Source organism: Felis catus, chromosome D2 (assembly GCF_018350175.1).
Source record: "Felis catus isolate Fca126 chromosome D2, F.catus_Fca126_mat1.0, whole genome shotgun sequence".
Classification (NCBI taxonomy): domain Eukaryota; kingdom Metazoa; phylum Chordata; class Mammalia; order Carnivora; family Felidae; genus Felis; species Felis catus.
Genome location: NC_058378.1, coordinates 71,116,583 through 71,134,953, shown reverse-complemented (window position 1 = coordinate 71,134,953; position 18,371 = coordinate 71,116,583). Strand labels below are relative to the sequence as shown.

Genomic DNA, 18,371 nt, shown 5'->3' with positions numbered 1-18,371 from the left:
ATCCCTGAGGTAACCGTTCCCAGACAAGATGGCTCACCTGTCTCCCTCTTTTCCACAGCCAGATGTAACGGAGAAGTACGGGTCGGCCCCGGAATATGGGAGCTCCGTAGATGGCCACCCTGAGGTCCCAGAGGCCAAAGATGGTACAATGCTTGTAGCCCTCAGCCGAGGCCTGGGAGGGGGGATGGGACCCCACGCCGTGAGACGTGGCTGTGTGGCTCAACCCTAACGGGTTTGGACAGCTGCTGCCAACGTGCCTCCAACTTATACACTGCCTGGAAATAACACAGCTGACAAATCCGGGAAAAAGAGAGAGATGACCTCGTTGGGGTCACGTTTTATGAATTTTCTGGGGTTGGAATATTCTTGTATCTCTTCTCGTTTGCTAACCCCGGACCCAATCTCTCTGAGCCAAGAGTCCGCGGAGATTCTCGAGGGCCGACATGTTCTGTGAGAGGAGCTGGGGGGGCCCCTCGTGAATGTGCGATTCTAGGGGCACCTCACTTTGGGCCGTGCATCCTGGTTTGGGGGGCAGGCGCGCGTGTGCGTGCAAACACGTGTGTGCCCGAGCGCAGGGAGGGGCAGAGGGAGTGGGAACGGGTCTGGTCTTCTTTCTGTCTTTCATCGGGACGCCTCGGTGGGCTGTGTGCCGTGCTGATGGGTTTCTCTCTCATCTTGACAGTCAAGAAGAAATGTTCTACTGGCCTCAAACTGAGCAACCTAATGAATCTGGGCCGGAAGAAGTCTACCTCGCTGGAGCCTCCGGACAGGTCCCTCGAGACATCCAGTAAGAACCGTAGCCGAAGGCCGCTGTCACGGCACAGGCAGAGATTTTCGGTCTTGCTTTAAACGTTTCTGGGCGATGGCGAACCTGTCGCTCCTGGCTGCTGTTTACCTTTGCTGCAGGCCGTTCCTTATGCCTGACCAGACTCTGTCTTTGCTGCAGTGCTGGGTCCTTTGCAGAAGTGCTGGTAATTGATTGCTGTCTCCCCAGTGCTCTTTTTATTCGATCAGTATTGAAGGAGCGTGGCAAGCAGGGCTAGGGGAAGGGGACCGGGCAGGGGGAGGACACAGCCCTGACGACTCACGGCGCAGGAGTGACGGTGGCTTCGTACCCCTAAACCACACGCCGTGTCCTTGTCATAGCTGTAAGGACTCAGGGAAAGAACCTCTCCCACTCCAAGATCAGGCCCGAGCCCTGAAGGTCGGGCAGGAGCTAAACAGGGTGAGGTGGCATCCTTGGGCACGAGCAAGGATTCTGAGATGGGGACAGTGAGACCCATTAAGGGAGAGACAGAAGGGTACAGAGGATGTTATGGGTGCTGCTAGGCTCATAGACGTCATCTCTCCTCCCCTCTCAGCCTTGAGGAAACTGAGGCCCGTCCCAGAAAACATCCTGGGTGAGCCTCTGTCCTGGCTCCCAACCTGGGACTCCTTGCGATCACTCCGGAGCCTGAAGGCCATTATGATCCACCTTTAGGCCTTTTCTTCTTCCTCCTGGAACCCATGTCCCAGCCCTGGGCTCCTTTCCTGAGTCCCAGTGGAGTTGTGGTTTTTGAGGCTGGCCGAGTAGACGGGTGGGGCAGGAAATCAGCAGAGGGGCCCTCACCTTTGGAGCCTCTTGTTTCTCTGGCCAGGGCACCGGGTAGTGGCCCAGCTCTGCCAGCCCCTGCAGCCTCAGGGGGCACAGTGTTTGGCACAAAAGCCTGGTGTCACTGAGCCACTGGGAGATGTGACTGGATTATTGCTGGAGGTCCCTGCAGCAGGGAAGCATGCCCCTGTCCCCTGTGGCTAGGGAAGGGTGCCAGAGCACATAGCTGTTCTCTTCCTCAAGATGTGGCATCCGGGCTCCCTGCTCTCTTGACCCAGAGTTCTCTGTGGTCCAGAGAACTGTGATAGACAAGTGGGGGCACCGCCTGGATGAGCCAGAATTCCTAGGGCTTGGCCTTGGATTCCTCTACTTTGCAGGTGTCCTTGTGGCTATGTCCGCGTGGCCTTGAGGGACTCATGATCCCCACTGTATGCCCCGCACTGGGTGGGCCGGAAGGTGGCCAGGCTCCGTGACCTGCTGCGTGGCTTGGTTCAGCCCAGTTAGGGCTCAGAACAGCTTCCAATCCTCTAGAATGGAGGAGGCATCCGCTTTGTAAGCCGGTCCCTCTGGGAAGGTGAGCAGCCCAGAGAGAGGTCCACGGGTTGTGCAGGGAGTCCTGAGGACTGGATTTTACTCATCTCTGTAGCCCCGGGGACAAGGCCATGCTGGGCCCATGGTGTCAGCTCCGTCTATGTCCAAGTGGAAGGCAGGGAGAAGGCGTGTCCTCAGGAAGCGGAACCCAATACTTGCAACCATTTGAGAATAATAAAGGATTGCATGACCGATGCACCCCAGCGCTGGCCGCCTCTGCTGGCCCACGGAGAGAGGGGCTCCCTGGTGGGGAGGCCACAGGGCACGCGCCCTGGGCGCTGGAGGTGAAGGTGGCAGAGTTCGTGCCCTTGAGAAGCCCAGGGTCCGCTTGGGGAGGCTGACGCGGAAACAGGTTTCACTGCTCTGGGATCCAGGGGTTCTGAAGGAAGGCCTCGCAGGGAGTGCAGGACCGGGGCAGGGCCCAGCAAGGCCAGCCGCACTGGGGAGGATGAGAGGGTGCCGGCAGAAGGGAGGAGGACTTGGCAGCCGAGGCCCAGTGATGGAAAGGTTGTCCGTCGGGGATGGTGACGGAACTAGGGCTGTGGAGGTCAGCGCGTGACGGCACCTGCAGCGAGGCGGCCCTGGCCGGGGACCTTCCTGCACGTGGCCTAAGTGACCAGAGGCGGTGAAGAAGACGGCTGCCAGTGGGGGTAGGAGGGTGAGGGGGCCTCGTCCTGTACACCCGCACCGCCCGCCTGCTCTAGTCAACGACACGGCTCGCTGCCCTCGGGACAGACCTATTGCGAAGCGCGACAGGTCTTGGAACTGAGATTCTGGGGGAGCTTCTAGGAGGCCCAGAGGTGGTGGCAGCTACGGACACCCTTGTCCCCTCCGGCAGGCTACCTGAACGTGCTGGTCAACAGCCAGTGGAAGTCCCGCTGGTGCTCCGTCAGGGACAGTCACCTGCACTTCTACCTGGACCGGAACCGGAGCAAGGTGGCCCAGCAGCCCGTCAGCCTGCTGGGCTGTGAGGTGGTCCCAGACCCGAGCCCCGACCACCTCTACTCCTTCCGCATCCTGCACCACGGCGAGGAGCTGGCCAAGCTCGAGGTACCACTGGCCCGCGGGGGTGGGCGACGGGGCGCGGGGCTCCGGGCTGTTTGCTGCGCTCTGCGGACCGTCATCCTGTTCGGAGATGCAGTCTAGCCCTGCGTTATTTTTACTCCCTTGCATTTTACTTCTTTGCGCTTAAAAAAAAAAAAAAAAAATTGTCTACTCCCTTTCTGACCTCAGAGTGGTTGTGTTATAGGAAAGGGACAATGAGTTACTTCCTGCCCTGAGGGCAGGAGGAGTATTTATAACTCCCTGAGCTGCTTGAAAAACCTTCTGGGGATTCGCAGTGGGTTTGGTTTGTGTATCACCAGATGGGGCCCCGTGCATAGAGGGGACGATTGTTAGAGCTTATCTGGGGCAAGAACGAGGTTTGTGATACCTTTTCCCCCACTCCCCACCCTCTGTGTGATGTGCTGTTACATTTACAAAAATAAGAGGTGACCTCATGCCTTGCACTGAGCAGGGGCAGGTCCGAGCCAGACTTCTTAACACGCAAAGAAACATCCCGTGGTTCACCCCTGGTCACCTAGTCCTTTACGCCGGGGTCTTCATCCAGATTGTGCTCCAATACTGCCCTCTGGTGGCTAAAAGCTCCGCAGGTTGTTTCCCAGGGACAAGCGTGTCTGTATCCACCCGTCTGTCCTGTTGACGGGTATCTACTCAGTACAGTTATATCGTGAACAAGACAGGCTGTCACAGAACTTGGATTCTAGCGTGAGACTGGGGTGTTATTCAACGAATTACCCAGTGGATTACTTACAGTTGCTGGAAAGCCGCGATGGGGGGTGCTGTGATGTGTGCAGAAGCCTGCATGTGGGGGGGAGGCCGGGGTTGGGAGGCTGGGAGGGAGGGAGGGTTGACCCTCAGAGGTACAACCACTGGCATACAAAGGGAGGCCCTGAACAAAAGGGTTCAGGGGAGGGTGGCGGGCTCAGATTCGGATTTCGAGATGCCCCCTCCAGCTTCTGGGTCGGGGAAGGACGGAAGGGGAAGGCAAGAAGCAACGTTGGCATTTTAAAAGATACCCAGTGTACATATTTGATTAGAATGCATTGTCCCCTGGGGGAAAAAAAAAAAAAAAAAAAAAAACAGGCTCCAACTTCACCGGGATTTATTTAGTTATTTATTAGAGCCAGCTGACCTGGTATAAAGAAAGGTATTTAAGAGAACCTTTCTTGGAAGACTGTAGTAAAACTGGAAATGAAATTCGAATTTTGTTATGTCTTAGGGATTCAGTCTTGTATGTGTGGATTAGGTTGACAAACTGCCCTGTGATTGTTGATAAAATAGAGGTGTCGACCTTAAATGCATATGGTGTTAATCGTCCTCTCCGGGCTCCTTGGCCTTCTAGAAATACACGTGTGTGAATCACATCTGATACTCGGGACAAATGTCCACGGCGTCACTGAGGTGGCATTATCCCCAGTGGCAGGAAATGTTATTTGGACTCACCGGGATGAGAGAAGCTAGTGGCAGTGAGGGAGCATGGCCCCAGGCTCTCTCCCGGGCCCTGCCCGGCCGGGCATCGGGGCCGGGAGGGCTGGGCACCGGACGACGCACTCCAGCGCTGCTCACGTGCCTCTCGGCCTCCCCCCAGGCCAAGTCTTCCGAGGAAATGGGCCACTGGCTAGGCCTCCTGCTCTCTGAGTCAGGCTCCAAGACAGACCCGGAGGAATTCACCTACGACTACGTGGATGCCGACAGGGTGTCCTGTATCGTGAGTGCGGCCAAAACCTCTCTGCTGTGAGTATTAAGGGGCCTTCTGCTTCACGCTCTCCCATTCCCAGCCACGCTTCAAGACTGGGGCCCGGACTGGCCTCCGGTGGCCCGTTCCGCCGCGCAGGGCGGCAGCTGAGGACTCAGGGTCAGCCCCGTTCTGTCCAGCAGCAGGAAGCCCCGGGCCCCGGGAGCAGCTGAGAGCTAGGAGCTGAGCCAGGCCTTGGGCCGGGGGCAGCCACGTGCCCTTGGCCTGGATGGACGCTCTCCAGCTCCTCGGGGCAGAGTCGGAGCCTCTCCTGACCGTCCCCTTTCCTTGTTGCGGATTCAGCACTTCGTCCTGGCTCCCCTGCTGGGATAGGCTCGCTCCGCAATAAGCGGGGTTCGTTCTTCTGCTTTCCAGACGAGCAGACTGGGCTCAGGGAGAAGCGGTCCCGGGTCAGGATGCCGAGGTGGCTCTGGCGGGAGCCGGCCCAGCCGCTGCAACAGGATCCGTTTTCCTGGGTACCGAGAGGGCGACGTAGCTGGCCTGGGCTGCTGTCGTAGGTCCTTTGAGACGGGTGGCTTTGGGCCACCCTGCCCTGATCTTCCCCTTGCTGTATCTTGCCGGCTCTTCCAGACTGATGCAGAGGAAGTTCTCAGAGCCAAACACTTACATCGATGGCCTGCCCAGCCAGGACCGCCAGGAGATGCTGTATGACGACGTGGAAGTGTCGGAGCTGACGGCCATGGTAAGGACACAGGCTGGGCTCTCCCCTCCTCCTCCCACCAAACCTCAGTGCCAGAGATCGGCAGGTTGTCCCTAAGACTGGCAGGTCCCCAGTCACCTGCAGTGTGCAGGAACCTAGTGCAATAAGGCCATCTTTTGTGCAGCGTAGCTGGCTTGGGGACTGGTCCAGCGAACATAGCTGGTCAACCACGCCGGTCAGTATGAGGGGTGGGAGGTGTGGCGTCGGGATCAGGAGCAGCGACACCATTAACCACCGAGGCCCACACTGATGGTGAATAGTCATAGTGACAGCAGGTTCCAGTTCCTGGGCATTGAACTCTGTGCTGTGCTAAGGGCTTCGGCGGATTCTCTCACTGAATCCTAACCGCCTGGTCAGAGGCACCGCTAGTCCCTTTCTCTACAGGAAGGAGATTCAGGAGCAGTAAGTACTATGTCCTGGGTCTCCCACCTCCTGAACAGCAAATCCAGGGCTCAAACCCTGGCCTTGTAAGTCCAGCTCAGTGGAAACTTCCCCAGGAGGCTGGTCTCTGTGAACTCAGCGCGGGGCAGGGACAGGAGGCGGGTCCGGTGCCCCCTCCACAGCCCGGGGAGCAGGGGCCGTGGTGAAAGCCACCTGTCTCTCCTCTGCAGGTGGAAACGCTCGAAGCCACCCCTGTGACAGACGCTGTGAGCGAGCCCCCGCCGGACCGAGTGTACCTGGACCTCACGCCTGTCAAGTCCTTTCTGCACAGCCCCAGCAGCGCACAGACCCGGGCCCACTCCCCAGTGCCATCCCACCTGGACCCCCCAGCCGAGGCGCTCCCTGCAGACCCGGGCCCTGCCCCAGATGAGCCCCTCGGAGAGCCCCCAGAGAACCCCAAGTTGCAGGTAAGGCTGTCCTCTAGCAGGTGGGCCGGCCTCGCCTTCGCGGCCCCTGGGCCGGCTGAGCCGTGTTCGCCTTCTCCCGAAGCAGACGCGGCAGGAGAGTCCGGAGTCTGAAGAGCCTTCCGGGAGACTCACGACAGTCAAAATCCAGACCGAACAGCAGAAGATCTCCTTCCCATCGAGCTGCCCCGACACTACGGCCGTCCCCCCGGCGGGGGCCAGCCCGCCTGTGAAGGACAAGCTGAGGGTGACCACTGCAGGTGCCTGTGCTAGATTAGCGTGGAATGTTCTGGAAGTGGCTTGCAGAAGTTAGTCCAGTTCCTTCCCTTTCAGACGAGGAAGCAGAGGTTCAGAGAGGTGAAGGGACTTGCCCAAAGTCACACAGCAAAGAAAGCGTGGGCCCAGTTTTCTTGTCTGTCCCCGCCAGGCCGGGTTGTGTCTGAGCCTGCACCGTGGGTTGGGCTGGCCCTTGTGTCCCAGCCTGGCTGACCTGGGGGTTCTCCTCTGTGGGTCTGTAGAGATCAAACTGGGCAAGAATAGGACAGAAGCCGAGGTGAAGCGGTACACAGAGGAGAAGGAGAGGCTCGAGAAGAAGAAGGAAGAAATCCGGGGGCACCTGGCTCAGCTCCGGAGAGAGAAACGGGAGCTGAGAGAGACCCTGTTAAAATGCACAGGTAAGGGGCCTCCCAGGTGGAGGGGTGTGGGCTTCCCGGGGGAAGAATCTGGATCTGCGCACCGGGCCTGCGGGCCCGTGAGCCTTCACCGCATCGGTGTTTGGTGCGGGTGGGTGCTCCCCTGCCAGGTCCTTCCCCCATCCTGTCTGAAATGTTGCTATTCTGTACAGAGACCCTCTGATCTGCCGTCAACAGGACCAGGAGGTAGTGGAAAAAAAACCGGTGGGAGGAGGAAATCTCTAAAAACTACATATTTAGGCCGCCATGTTTTCTTTTCACTGAAAGCACCTTCTGTCTTGGGGTGCCCAGGTGGATCAGTCAGTTAAGTGACCGGCTCTATGTCATGATCTCACAGTTTTGGAGTTCGAGCCCCGTGTCAGACTCTGTGCTGACAGCTGAGAGCCTGGAGCCTGTTTCGGATTCTGTGTCTCCCTCTCTCTCTGCCCCTCCCCGCTTGTGCTCTGTCTCGCTCTCAGGAATAGCCATTAAAAAAAGTTCCCTCTTGTAATGGAGTGCCAAAGCCTCTGGCCGAGGTGTAGGCCAGCCAACGGGAGTCCCGGGTCACCTTTCCGGTGTTAACCACACCTGCACCGCGGCATCCATCATGTCCAGGCTTGATCTCTTTAGTTCTTTATTCCATTTTTTGAGAGAAAGAGCCGGCGAGCAGGGGAGGGAGACAGAGGATTGGGAAGCAGGCGCTGGGCTGAGCGGGCGGAACCCGACGTGGGGCGTGAACTCAGAAACCGTGAGATGGTTACCTGAGCCGGAGTCAGACGCTTAGCCACCCAGGCGCCCCAGACTTCGTTTCCTTACAGTGAACACACACTTAAGACACTTGCCAGGAAATCTCCTTGTAGATGATTTTCTAGATCCTCCTCCCACCGGTCAGCAGTCATTTCCTAGAAACTTGCCTTTTATAGGACCTTCCCGAAGCACTTACGTCATTTTCGTAGAGTCCGTATTTGTGCTTATCTGCTATTTAAATTGCAGACTTGCACCAACCAACACAACTGGCCTGAGCAGGTCTGGGGACAAACCCAGAGACTCCCGGGAAGCTTAGCATGTGACTGTGCCCCCATGACCCTCCTCCACCAAAGTCATCCACTGTCTTTGTTCTAGAATAGCGTTACTGAGCTACAACTCGCAGATCATACAGTGGACCCATTTACAGTGTACAAGTCAGTGATTTTTAGTATCTGTACATTTTTACCAGCCACGCTCATTAGCAGTCACTCCCTGTCTCCCCCCAACCCTCCCATCCCTAGGCAGCCCCTAATCTATCAATTTGCACTACTGGTTTCAAAGGTCCAGTGGTCTTGGCTGCCAGCGCACAGGGGTAAGGACACAGTAGCTGGCTTTCCTACGGAGCTGGGACGTGCGCTAACAAGCGTGACCAGAGGCGCACTGGCCACAGTCCTTGTCAACCTGGAGAGCAAGCCGGGCTGGGGGTGCAGAACCGGGGATCCCCCGCCCTTTCTCTTCTAGGGGGATTTTCTGGGTGGGAGAAAACTTTTACTGTATTCTCCTGACAAGTAAGCCCTGAAGATCTTAGGCTAGTAAGTCACAGACCTGAAGAAAGTAATTCTCAAAGTAGCGATACTGACTGCTAACAAGGACTCCGGTTCCAAAAACATCTTTAACATTTTGTCAGCTTTTTCTCCGTGAATTTTTCCTTATACAGTGGGCCCTGTGACTGCTTGTCCTCTGACAAGGGCTGACAGGTGGCCACTTACCCTAGACTTGGAAACAGGGCCAAGTTATTCCAGTGGCTGCTGGCTCAGGACTCTCTATTGAACACACATGGCACCGTTGTTCCCCCTGGCGGTGAGCTCCTAGGCCAGCATTTCTTGGTGCTACCGCACCAATCTGAGAACTCTAGGGTGACAATAAAACAGGATTGAGAAAGTAGCAAGACTGAGGACCACCACTCCGTTCGGCTTAGAGAAGCCCTGAGTGCCAGCAGGATTGAGGGGACTGCGTGGGGCAGGTGGGAACAGCACAGGCATCCTCCAAGAGTCAGTAATAAAGCTGCTCTCTCCCTCCCTGGGCAGTTGCTACAACAGTAGGGGCCCTCAGTTTTGATACCTGCTAAGAACCTACCAGAAGGGACCTTGGCCTCTGACTTATGCCCTGTTATGAAGGCAGAGCTCTCTGCCCCCCAGAGCTTTCCCCAGCCTCTGCAGAATGCTCACGCAGGCCCCGACCCTGAGTGGTGGAGCCAGAACTGTGGGCCACATCCACCGGGGTTCTGTCCCCTGAAGCCGGATAAATTCTCGGCAGACAAGGGAGTCCTGGCCAGCCTGGAGCAGAAGCTGAAGGAAATCGACGAGGAGTGCAGGGTCGAGGAGAGCAGGCGTGTGGACCTCGAGCTCAACATCGTGGAGGTGAAGGACAACCTGAAGAAGGCAGAGGCCGGGCCCGTGACGCTGGGCACCACCGTGGACACCACCCACCTGGAGAACGTGAGCCCCCGGGTGAGCGGCACGGTTCCTCTTGGCCGCCTGCACGACCTCCGGGGCCGGGGCTGGGGGAGGCGGGTCACGTGCCCCGCCCTTGGCTCAGGCCTCGCTCTCCTCTTGCCACCACAGCCCAAGGCTGCCACCCCCACCCCTGCCCCAGACTGCACCCCGGTCAACTCTGCCACCGCACTCAAGAATAGGCCTCTTTCGGTCATGGTCACGGGCAAAGGCACCGTCCTCCAGAAAGCGAAGGTAAGCGGCGGTCACACCCAGCCTCCTGCGGGGCCCCCGTGGACGGCAGAACCGTCACTAAGGCGGGGTCCCTCGTCTGCCTAGGGTAGCACGTCCCCGCTTTGGGTGCCAGCTCTGAGCGCTCGGCTCTCACGCAGGGGCTGAGGCTTCCTTGTGCCTTTGGCTCCGTCTTCGGCCCTGAGCAACCAGAAAGGCGCGGGCACTTGGTCCAAACGTTCTTACCGGTCACAGCCTGAGGACCCTTGATCCTGCAACTGTCCACCCATTGGTTACCCAGTAGATTCCAGGGTGATAGCCTGAGTTCAGAGACAAGCTGTGACGGGCGAGTTTCCAAGTCAGAAAGTCAGTGATTCTTAAAGGCCTTCTGCCACTAAAACTGAAGGGACAGGTGATAGGATTTGCCTAAAGCCCCCCAGCCAGCTGGTGGCCAAGGGCTTGGTAAGGTGTAAGCAAGGACAGCGTGCCCTTACTGGGTTTCTCCCTGAGGGCTAAAGTGTTAGCAGTCTCTTCCGCCTACGAAAGACCATGCCCCGAGCTGCCTTTGTTGGTGGCAAACTCAGTTCCTTATTTCTGTCCTGATTACCTACCAGAGAGATTCGGGGGCACATGCACCGATGACTAACTCCTAAATCCACATGAGCATGTGAGGCTCTGCTCCCTCACTCCCAGCATGCTCCGCTGTGCCACAGTCTCCGAATCTCTTAATGTGTGCCCCAAACTGTGAACAGACAACAATTACCGTCTCCAATGCCTCTAAGTTTCAAAAAAAATACTTCTTACCCTCCGTAGCAACCTCCATATACACAGAACAATGTTAACTAACTCTCTTCTTTGGCGGGGGGGGCGGGTGGTGGTGCTGGTATTTGCCACCCTAGGAATGGGAGAAGAAAGGAACAAGTTAGGAAACGAGTTTCATCTAAAGACTTTTCCTGCCATCGTGGACCTTGGTGACAATCCTGCTTCATTAAAGTCTTTGTTCAGAAGAAAAAAGGACTATGGTACTACAGGTGGAGAGCACTAAGAGGAGGCTCTGTCCGTCTTCAGAGCCAAAGGAAATAATATATAACAACAAAAAGAGAGCTTCTCTGGAGACCTAAGTCTACTGAGTGGAAACAATCCATTGTTGTATTCAGGTGTATTCTGTATTTCTTCTTTGAAGTTTTCATCAACTGCTGTATCAAGCTTTGTAAGTAGCGAAAAGCTTCTGATGGTGAGACTTTGGTGGGAAAGAAATCAAGGTAGCAGGACCCTGACCCACTGGTCGTGTGGCTTTGGTGACCGAGAAGACCTGCACTCTGGACTGTCACCTCTCATCCAAGGGTCTTCTCTCCAACATTAGCAAGTCCTACTCAGTCTTCCGTGGTTTTAAAACAGCCTCGATATCACCCGTGTAAAGCCATCCATGACATGCTTTTTGAAAAAACAGGAACAGGGGAGAATATTTGGGACCAAGCTGAGGTGAGGTCCCCACTAAGTTCAGGACTTTTTTTTTTTTTTTTCCCAGCCTCAAGCAGGCCTGAATCAATTGCTTTTAAATAAAATTTTAAGTGATGCTGTATTATATAGGGGGGAAAAATGTTTAAAATCCTGTAATTTAGAACAGCGAAAAGTGTCTTTTTGAGATTTGAAAGTATCTTTTTGAGATCGGACTTTTTACGTTACCATAGGAGAAAAGATGACCCAGCGTTTACAGATTCCGTCCTGTGGCCAGGCCATTTTTAAGGGAAAAGTTATTTAAGTTCTGCGTAATGTCCAGGCCCCTTCCGTGAAGAAGGTGGTGAATTTTGTTTCGGGGTGACTCTCTCTCCTCTTAAAATTGGCAGTGCTGTTCTTCTGTGTCTTCTCTTCTGATGTGTCTGTTGTTAACACCGATTGAAACATTTCATCTGTCATTTCTGCCTCGTTTCGGGGGCGGGGTGGGGGGCGGTTATCAATCAGAGTTCTCTAACACTGGTTCCTGAGAACTAAAATTCTTTTGATTTCTACGGTCTTTCTAATCCCAGGGCATTTATTTTCTTTGTGCTATATACGCTTGGTGCCCTTTACCAAGTGATGAGTTCGATTTTTTTTTTTTTTTTTAATAAAACGTTAATTGTATTTTGGGTTTTTCCTTGTTATTTCACGGAATTATTTGGGGCAGTGCCTGGTGACTTCTGCCTCCAGGGGGCAACGTCTTGGTTATTTACCTACTAGACTTGAAAATACGTCCAGTAAAAACTGGTGGCAGTGTGATCCCAGCGTCAGTAAGGCTGAAAAGGATTTTCACAGTGTAACTGTACAGAACACAAAGGAAACCTGTGTGATCGGTTTCTGCAGATACGTGACTGAAAATCAATACGCCCGGAAGTTAAACACACTCCTAAATCATTCTTGCGGCAAAGAAACGGGCCGATACTTGGAAGGTTGCCTAAGGAGCGAAAAGTTCCATGCGCGAATGCGCTTATTTCAAAAAGGACAAAATCTGGCTCGTTGAAATCACTAATAAAAAGACAACGTAAAAGGCCCTTAAGTTTCAGGAGTATGTCTTTTCCGTTTTATAAAGTTCTAGCATAGTTCTGATACCAAAAATCCAACACAAATCACCAAAGAAAAACCAAATCTCATTTTTGGGGACAAAAATGAAAAAAAACCCCGAATATTGGCAAGTGAAATTCAACAGTGTTTAAAGAATCATGCAGCGTGACCTGGTCATGTTTATCCACGGAAGCAACAGTGGTTCAACGATTAAAACTATACTAATGGGCCATTTATGATATGAACAGATTAAATGTGAAAAAGAACATCATCTCAAAGGAAACAGAAGAGTATACCACAAACCTCAATACTCCTAATAAACACTCTTCGTAATCCAGGAATAGAAAGAAGTATTCCTAACCTGATAAAGTAATCCACAAAAATAACATATCATGATGGGAGATTGCTTCGGGTCCAGAAACAGATACCACTACTCTTTAAAACATTATTCTGGAGGTCCCTAGACAATGCAAAACGACATGACAAAGTACTAGCACAAATATCAAAAGGAAGAAATAAGACTGATTATTTACAAATACCTTTCTAGAAAAGCAAATTAACAACAGGAGTAGAGCGTCTAGCAAGGTGGCTGCAATCAGGATCATTCAGAAAATAAAATTTATGACCTATTTGCACTGTTTTAATTTTTCCAAGGAGAACATTTTTTTTTAATGTTCTATTTTTAAGGGACAGAGGGTGAGCGGGGGGAGGGGCAGAGAGAGAGGGAGACACAGAATCCGAGGCAGGAGCCAGGCTCTGAGCTGTCAGCACAGAGCCCGACGCAGGGTTCGAACTCACGAACTGCAAGGTCATGACCTGAGCTAAAGTCGGACATTTAACCAACTGAGCCACTAGCTTCAAGTTTTTATTTAAATTCTAGTTAGTTAGGAAATGACTGAGTGGCTCAGGAGGTTAAGCGTCTGACTTCGGCTCACATCATGATCTCACAGCTTGTGAGTTCGAGCCCCACGTTGGGCTCTGTGCTGACAGCTCAGAGCCTGGAGCCTGCTTCAGATTCTGTGTCTCCCTCTCTCTCTGCCCCTCCCCTGCTCATTGTGTGTGTGTGTCTGTCTCTCAAAATGAATAAACGTTAAATTAAAAAAAAATCTAGTTAGTTAAAAAAGGCCAGTTTCTTTTAAAAGAAAGAAAAAGTCTTGGCTGGTTAGGCAATAAGATAGGAATTCTCTCTGCCACTATTGGGATGCTGAGACGGTTGAATTATTCAGTGGTACCTTCCCCAGAAAAGGAAAAAAAAAAAAAAGGCTCAAGGTCTGGGATCTAAAAATAGAAGCAGTGTTTTAATGTGTAAGTCTGTGGGGTTTTTTTTTTTTAAGTCAAAGCAATTCAAATGGGATGTCCAAATATCAGCCCTGACCCAAAGAGACTACACTGTAAAATGATTAAACTTGCTGTTAAAGACTGTGGGTTCATGTAAGTTCTCAGACATCACCCATCAGCACCTGCCAGGTGGACATCCCTGCTCTGATGTCACCTGCCCAGGCTAAAGTAGTAACAGGAGTGAAAATATCCCTGAACACAAATGACTGTCATGAAGGTGCTTGGTACTCTGGACCTTTCATTTGAAATGTCTAAGGATACCCTCAGGCGGCCTCTTCAAGTACTTCAGGTCAAAGCAGCCTTGAATATTTGCATGTAAAACATTTACATTATTTACATTAAAAAGAAAAGACAAAGTATCTGGATATCTGGATGTAGGTCACAGCTCCACAAAGGTTTCTACTGAAAACCCAAAGCGAAAGGACCACAACCAAGGGGAAGGACTGATTCCTAAACACTGCAGGGGTAAGTACCTGGTTTGCCAGAAAACACTCCAACTAAAAAGCCTTTTTGCCACACGGGTCCTGTTAAGTAACCAACATCATATCTTGAGACATTCCTTTAGCGAGAAGCAAAGCCACTTAGATAACATAAGATCGATGCTTAAAAAACGCCAACACCCTCTAGGTTTCTTTATGCTGTATTTGTTTAAGAATTCCAATCCTCTTTGTCCTAAGAAAAAAAAAGCAAGCAATAAACACCCCCCAAGTAGCCCCCCTACATAATCTCTCGAGGAAGCCCCCCCAAAGGGAATGTAGCCCAGGACCTGGGACATCTTCACCTGGCCCCTCCCCCATAGTCAAACAAGTTGGTTAGTGGTCACATTCCAGTCCCGAGCCTTTTTTAGGTCTTTGCCACGCACAGATCCAGAAACCAGAAGAAGTCACAAATGCCACACAAGCCCCTTGGCGAACCGAAAGCAAACGCACTAGGAAATCTTTGGCAAAAGAGGTGTGAAAAGGTCCACACTTTTTCCATCTCGAAATGCCGTGGCTTCAGTGGTCCAAACACCACTCTAGTCCGCGCCTCCTCCTATTACCGTTCCCAACGACATCCTATTTAGCATCTGGTGAGGGCCAAGGTTGCTTCAAACAGGCCATCGGGAGTCTCCACGCTCCTTTGTTTCTCCTCAGGGGAAAGGCGGCCGACGACACGAGCTCACCGGGGCACAGCCAGGCACAGCAACCAAATACTTACATGTCAAGACTTTTCAACATCAGCATTAGTGGTGGAGTCAGGTGTCGCTGTGTCCCCAAGCAGCACGGTCTGCAGCCGGGACAGCTCTTTGTGGCGGAGGCACGTGGGCGGGAGGGTTCTGCGCGGAGCCGGAGGCAGGATGCTCCACGGATGCCACGGCAGTTTCAGCGCCCAGGGTGCTCAGACCTGGGCAGTTGCTGGGAGGGGTCTCGGCGGGAGCCACGGGCCTCGGGGGCATCTCCTCTCAAGGACCCTGGGAGAGAGATGAACCTTGAGAACAGGAGGAGTGTCTGAGTCATCTTTTCAGCCAAATGGCAGCCTGTGGGGCCCTGGGTGGCTCTCCCTTCCTCCAGAGCCCGAGCCCGAGCCCGAGCCCATGTGCCAGATCAGAGGCCCTGTCGGCGCCCTTCAGGTCCACTCCCCGGCCTCAGACAGCCTTGCTCAGCCAGTGGCCGAAAACCCAAAGCTCCCAGGGGCATCTTCTGGTCGCTGGCTCCCCTAACTTGAAATTCAAGAGCAGGAGCCACAGTGGGCCCGTAAGGCTGCCCAACATTACTCTCCGTCTGGTTGAGGCCCCTTCTCTCCTGGACAGTTCCCGAGCTGTCCTCAAACCGCCAGTGCCCCCTCCTGTCCTCACTCTCTGCTGACGGCTGTTCCTCCCATTTCGCTGAGAGGGGAGACACGTTCAAAAAAGAACTCCCCCCAGCCTCCACCCCCCACCCTGTCCCCACCAACCCGCATCGGTGCCTGCGTCCTCTGTCTCCCAGACACCCCGCCTCCACTGCGCTCCCGGCCCAGGCCCCCCTGGGAGACCTCCCTCCCAGGATATGCTCAGCACCCACACGCTGCATGTTGCACCTGCTCCCTGTCCGTCTCCCCCGCTGGCATGGGAGCTCCGGCAGGACAGGACTGCTTGTTTACTGCCATATTCCGCGCACCTAGAACGGCGCCCAGGGTGCAGGCGGCCCCGCTCAATGTCTCGCGCGGGAACGACAAACGACTGCATGAGTCCTTCTGTTGAGCGAACGCCCTAGAAGCTGCCTTCGGCGGAGTCCCTGGGGCTCAGCGGGTCTGAGGGCCACCCCCAGCTCCCACGTGCAGAGCGAGAGCCCCACTTACGTTTCCCACAGTGGGGGCCCTGCCAGCCGTCCTGGCACTCGCAGCGGTAGCTCCCGTTCTGCAGGATGCAGGTGCCCTCGTGCATGCACGGGCTGGGTTTGCAGAGGTTGACGGGCCGCTTGGCTTCTAGAAGGGAGAACGTGCCCAGCAGGCCCAGCCCAGGTCAGCCCCAAGGCCCTCGACTCCAAGGAAGCCCAGAACAGAGGTGAGGCCCCTGGAGTAGAGCAGCAGCTTGGAGGTTGGCACGTGGTTGGTGCCCCACACTGCTTGGCTAGGTCACAGACCCGGCGTCCACACAGCCTTCCTTCCCTGCTGCGTATGGAGACTCTCTCTCTAACATGCTGTGCACATAGCAGTGTTTACCATTATTATCACCGACGCACTTTTAAAACAGCAGGAAGGAGGTCACTGGCAAAAGGAGGCCCTGGGGTCAGGCTGGCCTGGCCATGTTTGTTCCCAGCTCTGTCATTCACTACCTAGGTCAGTGTCAACCCGGGCCCTCAGATTCCTGGGGGCGTCTGCGGGTATCCTAGGGATGGCTTCTGTTCAAACGAGGTACAAAACCTCTCAAGTCGGGAGAGAGGGATTTTTTTTTGTTACTCAAATTCTCTGCACCTTAAATGTCAGATTGGGTCAGCTGCGCCTGGGGCAGGGTTTCACCAGAGCGGGGATTTAGCAGAGAAGCCAGCGCACGGAACGCGCGGGGGCAGCTGGGGGGCGCTGCCATCCTGGCGATGACGCACCCAAGGGCGCAGGCTGAGTGCCCCCAGCCCCACCCCGGAAGCAACAATGAAGGGTGTGGACTCCCCCGCTCACCTCCACATATCCACTGGATGAGCGCGTCCTGGTGGTGCCTCAGGTCTGCGTAGGTTGCCACGTGGAGCAGGGAGTCCCGGGGACCCGCGAGCCTCCGCAGCGCCTCCCTCAGCACGGGCCCCACGCCCACCACCAGGACAGAGACGCCATTGTTCCTCAGCTTCCGGACGGGGACAGCCGCGTCCTCCGCCCCCAGCCCGCCTGTGAGCACCACCACAGCCTTGGGGACACCAGGCCGGGCGCCCCTCTGGACCGTCATCACCCTGTCATGGATGTGCAGCAAGGCTGTGCCCGCCGAGCCCACCCCGCCCAGGTAGGGGGCCTGGCTCACGGCCCGCAGCACCGCGGCGCGGGTGGCGTGGGTGTCCAGCCCGAAGGCCACGCGGACCTGGCCGCCGTAAACCACCAGGCCGACCTGCGTCACGTCGGGGTTCACGTCAAACCGGAGCGCGCAACTCCTCACGAAACTCTGCATCTGGGCGAAGTTCTCGGGCCCCACGGAGGCCGAGGCATCCAACGCGAAGACCAGGTCCAGGGACCGCGCCTGGCAGCCTGCGGGGACAAGCAGAGTGAGCCCCGGGCCAGGCCCTGCCCAGCGGAGCCCCCTCCTCGGCACCAGGCCAGAAAGGGGGGCCGCCCTGGGTTGGGCCAGCCAGTCGGCCGCTGCAGCCGCCACCCTCCGCCCGCTCCTCGAACGTGAGGACACACGAATGCCAGGCTAGACCGCATTCCCAGACTCCCCGGCAGAGAGAGCTGAGGCAGATGGCCACACCTGTCTCACGGGATGTGGTCGGAAACGACCGTGCGGTCTCCAAACCCTGTCCTCGAGAGGAAGCTCTCCCTCCTACTTTCCTTCTCCCCACCTCCTGCTGGCTGAGACACAAGGACCTCAGGCCCAGAGGCGGCACAAGAGAGCCAAGCCACCCTGCTGGCTGAGGCCACACTCACCTCCTAACTGTGAGAGGAAGAAATGTCTAAATCGGCTGTAAGCCACTGGGCTCCGGGGACCCTCTGGGACAGCAACTCGCCCGCACCCTCATCCATTCCCTTCCTGGGCACCCTCCGCGTGCCATGAACTGGACTCGAGGCGCTGACTGTACCAAGTGAACAAGATGGGCCCACGCCCCGCTTCAAGGGGCTGTCTGTGGGGTGACAGACAGGAGACCCACACGGAATTACAAATTCCGTGAGCAGGCTTGGGGGCCCGAGCCAGGGTACTGTGAGAGGGACCAGCAGGAGCACAAAAGCCGATCGGGAGAAGTCAGGGCCTCTCTGTGAGAAGTGTGAGCTGAGGGGTGGGTGGGGTCCTGAGGCAGGGGGAGGCCCCGAGTGGCTGGACCCCCTCACCCCCACCCCACACCGTGCTGGGGCTGCAGACAGATCTCAGGAACCAGCCACAGGGAGCTCTCAGAAGCCAGCGGAAGGAGTCTGGGTTTTCTGCCAAGTGCAGAGGGGAG

At 55.3% G+C, this 18,371-nt stretch overlaps 2 protein-coding genes across 13 annotated transcripts in view; one reads left to right on the top strand and one right to left on the bottom strand.

Annotated features, from left to right (window-relative positions):
• The window catches only part of AFAP1L2 (actin filament associated protein 1 like 2), a 99,275-nt gene extending 86,200 nt beyond the window's left edge, over positions 1-13,075 (top strand). For 4 of the 8 annotated variants that reach the window (XM_045040713.1, XM_045040714.1, XM_023240968.2 and 1 more), the window contains 11 exons: positions 59-143; positions 683-787; positions 3,021-3,232; positions 4,833-4,978; positions 5,571-5,682; positions 6,312-6,548; positions 6,631-6,805; positions 7,064-7,219; positions 9,500-9,693; positions 9,808-9,930; positions 10,806-13,075. In XM_045040713.1, coding sequence (XP_044896648.1) covers positions 59-143; positions 683-787; positions 3,021-3,232; positions 4,833-4,978; positions 5,571-5,682; positions 6,312-6,548; positions 6,631-6,805; positions 7,064-7,219; positions 9,500-9,693; positions 9,808-9,930; positions 10,806-10,832 — 1,572 coding nt within the window. In that variant the 3' untranslated portion in view covers positions 10,833-13,075. The remainder of the gene's footprint in view (positions 1-58; positions 144-682; positions 788-3,020; positions 3,233-4,832; positions 4,979-5,570; positions 5,683-6,311; positions 6,549-6,630; positions 6,806-7,063; positions 7,220-9,499; positions 9,694-9,807; positions 9,931-10,805) is intronic. The other 4 variants (XM_045040715.1, XM_045040710.1, XM_045040716.1 and 1 more) reach the window with 2 other exon arrangements.
• A 679-nt stretch (positions 13,076-13,754) lies between these two features.
• The window catches only part of VWA2 (von Willebrand factor A domain containing 2), a 46,064-nt gene continuing 41,447 nt past the window's right edge, over positions 13,755-18,371 (bottom strand). For all 5 annotated transcript variants that reach the window (XM_045040707.1, XM_045040706.1, XM_045040708.1 and 2 more), the window contains 3 exons: positions 16,915-17,466; positions 16,099-16,224; positions 13,755-15,232 (listed from right to left, as the gene is read on the bottom strand). In XM_045040707.1, coding sequence (XP_044896642.1) covers positions 15,144-15,232; positions 16,099-16,224; positions 16,915-17,466 — 767 coding nt within the window. In that variant the 3' untranslated portion in view covers positions 13,755-15,143. The remainder of the gene's footprint in view (positions 15,233-16,098; positions 16,225-16,914; positions 17,467-18,371) is intronic.